Source organism: Corapipo altera, unplaced genomic scaffold, assembly GCF_003945725.1.
Source record: "Corapipo altera isolate COAL_440 unplaced genomic scaffold, ASM394572v1 328, whole genome shotgun sequence".
NCBI classification, from domain to species: domain Eukaryota; kingdom Metazoa; phylum Chordata; class Aves; order Passeriformes; family Pipridae; genus Corapipo; species Corapipo altera.
The window spans coordinates 7,293-11,980 of NW_020885154.1; the positions used below are offsets into that span (position 1 = coordinate 7,293).

Consider the following 4,688-nt stretch of genomic DNA (forward strand, 5'->3'; position numbering starts at 1 on the left):
TCCATGGCCAAGGTTAACTGAGGGAATTAAACCAACTCTCCCACCTTCAGAGCCCGAAATGTGAGACTGAAACCATCAGGGAACATCCCAATCCCGTGGGAATGAGCCCTGAGGGGGCCCCAGCCGGCTCAGATGGCTCAGCAATCAATAAATGATCAATAAATAATGCAGGGGGCTGGCTCCTACCATAAATAAATGATCAATAATTAATGCAGGGGGCTGGCAGAGCATCTGTGGCTGCCCCTGGATCCCTGGAAGTGTCCAAGGCCAGGTTGGAGCAGCCTGGGATAGTGGAAGGTGTTGGGGTTGGAACTGGATGATCTTTAAATTCCCTTCCATCCCAAACCATTCCATGATCTCCCATCTCTCCCAGCTCAGGGGTGTTTGTTCCTCAGCTCTAAGAATTGACTCTCAAACTGTTTTTTCCCTCTGGTGACAAATCCAAAGGAACTGGGGCCTCTTTGTTCTCCCTGTTTGCACAGAGAGGATTTGATCCCTGGCTCTGCCCAGTGCAGGAGTTCCTCCCCTGCCAGGAGCAGAGATTCCATGGATTTATATTTCTCTCAGTGCCTGAGCAGTGCTGGGGGACATGTCAAGACACTAAACATGGTTTTTAGTCATTTGGATACCCAGCAAAGCCCAAAAGGCTTCAGAGAAGCCTTTCAAGATCTCCTGGGCTTGGACATTTGGAGATCCCAACAGGAATTTCAGGCAACCTCTGGCCCCTTCCCTCTGTGCTGGGCAGCACCCAAGGGGCAAAGCTTGTTGCCCAGAGAAGCTGTGGCTGCCCCTGGATCCCTGGGAGTGTCCAAGGCCAGGCTGGAGCAACCTGGGAGAGTGGAACGTGTTGGGCTTGGACCTGGATGATCTTTAAGGTCTCTCCAACCCAAACCATCCCAGGATTCCACGATTCCTGCCCCAGGGTGAGATCCTCACCCGGAGCTGAGTCCTGGTGACCTTGCTCACCTCCAAGGGCAATCTCCCTTTTTATACAATCCCTTTTCTTTACAATCTGGGAATTTTCTTCTTTGTGACACAAATTTTCCTTCTTCCCTGTCCTGGCAGCTCCTGGAAGGGGCAGGAGAGGGCTTTTTTTGGGCACCTACCTGGTGTTTTTCCAGGAGCATCCGGGCGATGTCGAGGTGCCCGTTCTGGATTGCATCCATGAAGGGAGTGACTCCACACCTGTCCCTGCTGTCAGGTCGGTAGTGGCACCTGGGAGAGGAATAAAAAAGCAAGGACAGAGCTGTTGGCAGCAATAAAATCCTCATGGAAAGAGGCCATCAACACTGGGATCAAAAATGGAACATATAAACCCTGCTGGATAAACCTGTCTCGGTGTTTTAGGGCCTGGGGGGTTTTTCTGGGGTCAGAGATTTGGGCAAGCCAGGCTTCTGCAGATGATTTATAATTCCCTTTCCTCCATGCCCAGAGGGTCTCCAAGTGTGCCCTGGAAGCAGGGAAAAAGCTCGGATCCTCATGTATAATGATGTGGAAAAATCAGAGCCCAGAGATCTCATTGAGAAGAGAAAACTGAATTAAAGCTGAATTAAGCCTGGCTCAAACCACAGAGCTGGGCCAAGCACGGCCAGGTATTAACAAGGCTGGGCTTAGCTGCAATTCCCAGGGAAAGGGAACAGCGTCAGGCATGACTGGGCTGATTTAAAGCCACTCCACAGCCCAAAAACAAAAGATAAGCCCAGCCTAGCAAAGCTGCACCCCCGGCACTGAGCCGCCAGAAATCCGCCGCGTTGTTGTTGCCCATCCGGCCTCGGGAATGAATCAGCAGGGAAAAGAAAGGCCGGGTTACATAACTGGGGGTTGTGTCACAGCCGTGGCAGCACATCCAGGGAGAGCCCTTGTCCCCGAGCCCACCCTCCCCCCCCAAAGCCAGCCGGGAAAAACCTGGAGCGCGGGGAGAGAGCGCCGGGATCGCGGCTGCTTCCCCAGTGGAAGCGGCACAAGCGGCCTTTGTGTCCCCCCCCAGCCTGGCAGAGGGTGGGAGGAGGGGGAGGAAAAAGCTGGGAAGAGGCTGCTTACCGCTCCAGGAGCAGCTCCACGACCTGGGAACAGCCGTGCATGGCTGGGAGAGAGAGGGAATACACGGATCAGCGGCGTTCTCACGGCACCCACCCCTCACCGGTGATCAGGGTTCTTGACCCTTCTGGCTCGGTCGTGGATCAGGGAAAGGGCTCCGAGAGGCTGGGAATTGGGAGTTTTTCACTTGGTTCTTTTGGCTGCAATTAAAAAAGCCTTTCCTTTCCTGGATCTCCCAGGGAAACGGGAGATAAAGCAGGGAAAAGATACGACACAGGCGCTGTTTGGCTCTACCTGCAGCAGATGGAACCGAATTAAACCGGCACAAAGAGCCTTTTCTCCCAAGGATTTGTCGATTCCCGAAGGGAAATCCGGGGAGAAGCAGAAGGGACACAAAGCAGGGAGCTGGGGGAAGAGCTGGGGTGGCATTTCCACCCCTCCTCAGCCACTCCCATCCCATCATCCTAAGGAAGAATCCTTAAACCCAGGTACCGGCTCAGTGGGAAAAACAACAGCAGGGGGAGGATTTGAACACCCTGCCCTGAAATATTCCTGGTTCATTCCCATTTTTTAAACATTTCCCATCACACAGCCTTGATTTGGCTTTTTTTGTTGGTGGTGGTAGTGGTTTTCCCTGCAGGTCATTTTGTAAAACAAATGGAATATATTAAGGAAAATAACAATAATAATAATAATAATAATATTAAAGCAAGCCTGGAGCTGCTCCATCAGGAGATGGGAAAAGGGCTCCCGGGAAATGTGTGTTACCAGGAACAACCTTCAGATGCTCCTTGAAATCCCAATCCCACCCTCCCAGGTTTTGGCTCTTCTGAGCCCTGAGCTGATGGAAACACAGGCTGGGAATTTTGGGGGGATTTTTGAATGGATTGGCTTTTAAAAAAAAAAAATCCAATTTAAAAAAACTCCATCCTTTACCAGCAGCAGAAAATTCCTGCTGAATTCCACCTCCTCTCATTCCACCTTCCCAGCTCTCCTCCCTCAGGCTACGGATATAGGAAGCGGCAAAAGCTTAAGGAATCAACCCCAGGGGAGGAAAATGATCCAAGGATAAGTGTGCCAGGGAGCCAGCTGGACTGGCCACGGGTCAGTGAGCTCATATCCACACCCTTGGGATGGGAACTCTTGGATATGGGAGTTTGTCTTGATGTGATTGCCCCTGGCAGCTCCAGCCCCTCCATCCCTGTGGATTTCCATTGGGATGGTGGGAGGGAGGGAAATGGGGATATTGGTACCTCCTGGAGCAGCTGCCTCTGGAATCATCCTGGTTTAAATTATATTGGGGGAAATGGTGGTTTAAGCAGCTCCAGCCATTCCCACTTCCCAGTCGCTCCCACACCTGGATCAGCAAAAGACCAGGAATCAACCCAAAATGATGGATATGTGGCTTTTCCACAGGGAAGTCAGACAGAGGAGACAACACAGAGGAGGAGACACCTCTTTGGAGCAGGAGAACTGGGTGCTGTATCCCAGTGTTGTCTGTATTCCCACATCCCAAGTGCTATGAGGGAGGAGGCTTCCAGCTCCAGGTTCAAAAATCCCTCCTTTCCCACAGGATAATCCTCACCCTGCTCCTGATCCTTTCCCCAAATCCCACCCCAACACCCAGCTCTCTGAGAGAGAGCTGCCAGCTCCAGGGAAACACAAATCCTGGGATGGGGCCGGGATAGGAAAACACATCCCAAAAAAAAATCAGGATTTGTCGTTTCCCACTCGGGCAAAGCCTGAGACAAACAACTCATTCCTTTGTTTTTTCATTCCCAAGGACTCCAGGTGCAGTTGGTGCCCAAGGGCTGGAATTGTCAGTGCTGATGGAGCAGAGTGTGATGGAGCAAGGGCTGGAAAAGGAATGGGAATGACAGGAAAGGAGCCCATTAATTACAGCACAGCAGGGAGGGGGCACAAAACACCTCGGGTCTTTCCAGAGAGTCAATCCCTATTAAGTTCTTTGGGAAAGGAGTTTGGAGCAGCCAAAGCTCATCTCTCCTGTGGAGATGTTGGAATATGCAGCCAAATCCCACTTGGGATGGGGGTTGTGTCCTTCTGCTCCCCACAAACCTGGGGATGGACGTGGATCCCTCAACCACATCCCTCTCTGGATATTTCCTTTTAGATATCCTTTATATATCCTTTGAAAGCAAGGAAAAGGACAGGGAATGGGAATTGGGCATGGTGGGCTCCAACTCCAACAGCTCCTGTGTATTCCCAGCAGGGATGATCCCTCCCCTTTGCAGAAGGGAACTCTGGATATCTCACCATGGGATAATTCCTTCTTGACAGCGAGGTGAGAATGGCAAAACCTCAAATCCACGACTGGAATCGTGGAATCATTTGCCTTGGAAAAGAACTCCGAGGTCACAGAGTCCCAGCTGTCCCCCAGCACTGCCACAGCCACCACAAATCCACACCCCCAAGTGCCACATCCACAGGGATTTTAAATCCCTCCAGGGATGGGGACACCACCACTGCCCTGGGCAGCCCCTTCCAATGTTTAACCACCCTTTCCAGGATGGAATTTTCCCAATATCCAACTTAGACCTCACCTGGAACAGCTTGAGGCCTCTGAGGACACTATAACTGATCAGAGGAGAGCTGAGAGCCCCTTGCAGGGCCTAAAGGGGCTCCAGGAGAGC

General features: G+C 51.8%; 1 protein-coding gene across 1 annotated transcript in view; it reads right to left on the reverse strand.

The window, feature by feature from the left end:
• The window catches only part of ANKRD16 (ankyrin repeat domain 16), a 9,987-nt gene that overhangs the window by 4,515 nt on the left and 784 nt on the right, over positions 1–4,688 (reverse strand). The window contains exons 2-3 of the mRNA XM_027670228.1: positions 2,041–2,083; positions 1,107–1,215 (exon numbers count right to left, since the gene is read on the reverse strand). Of these exons, the coding sequence (XP_027526029.1) occupies positions 1,107–1,215; positions 2,041–2,083 (152 nt within the window). The remainder of the gene's footprint in view (positions 1–1,106; positions 1,216–2,040; positions 2,084–4,688) is intronic.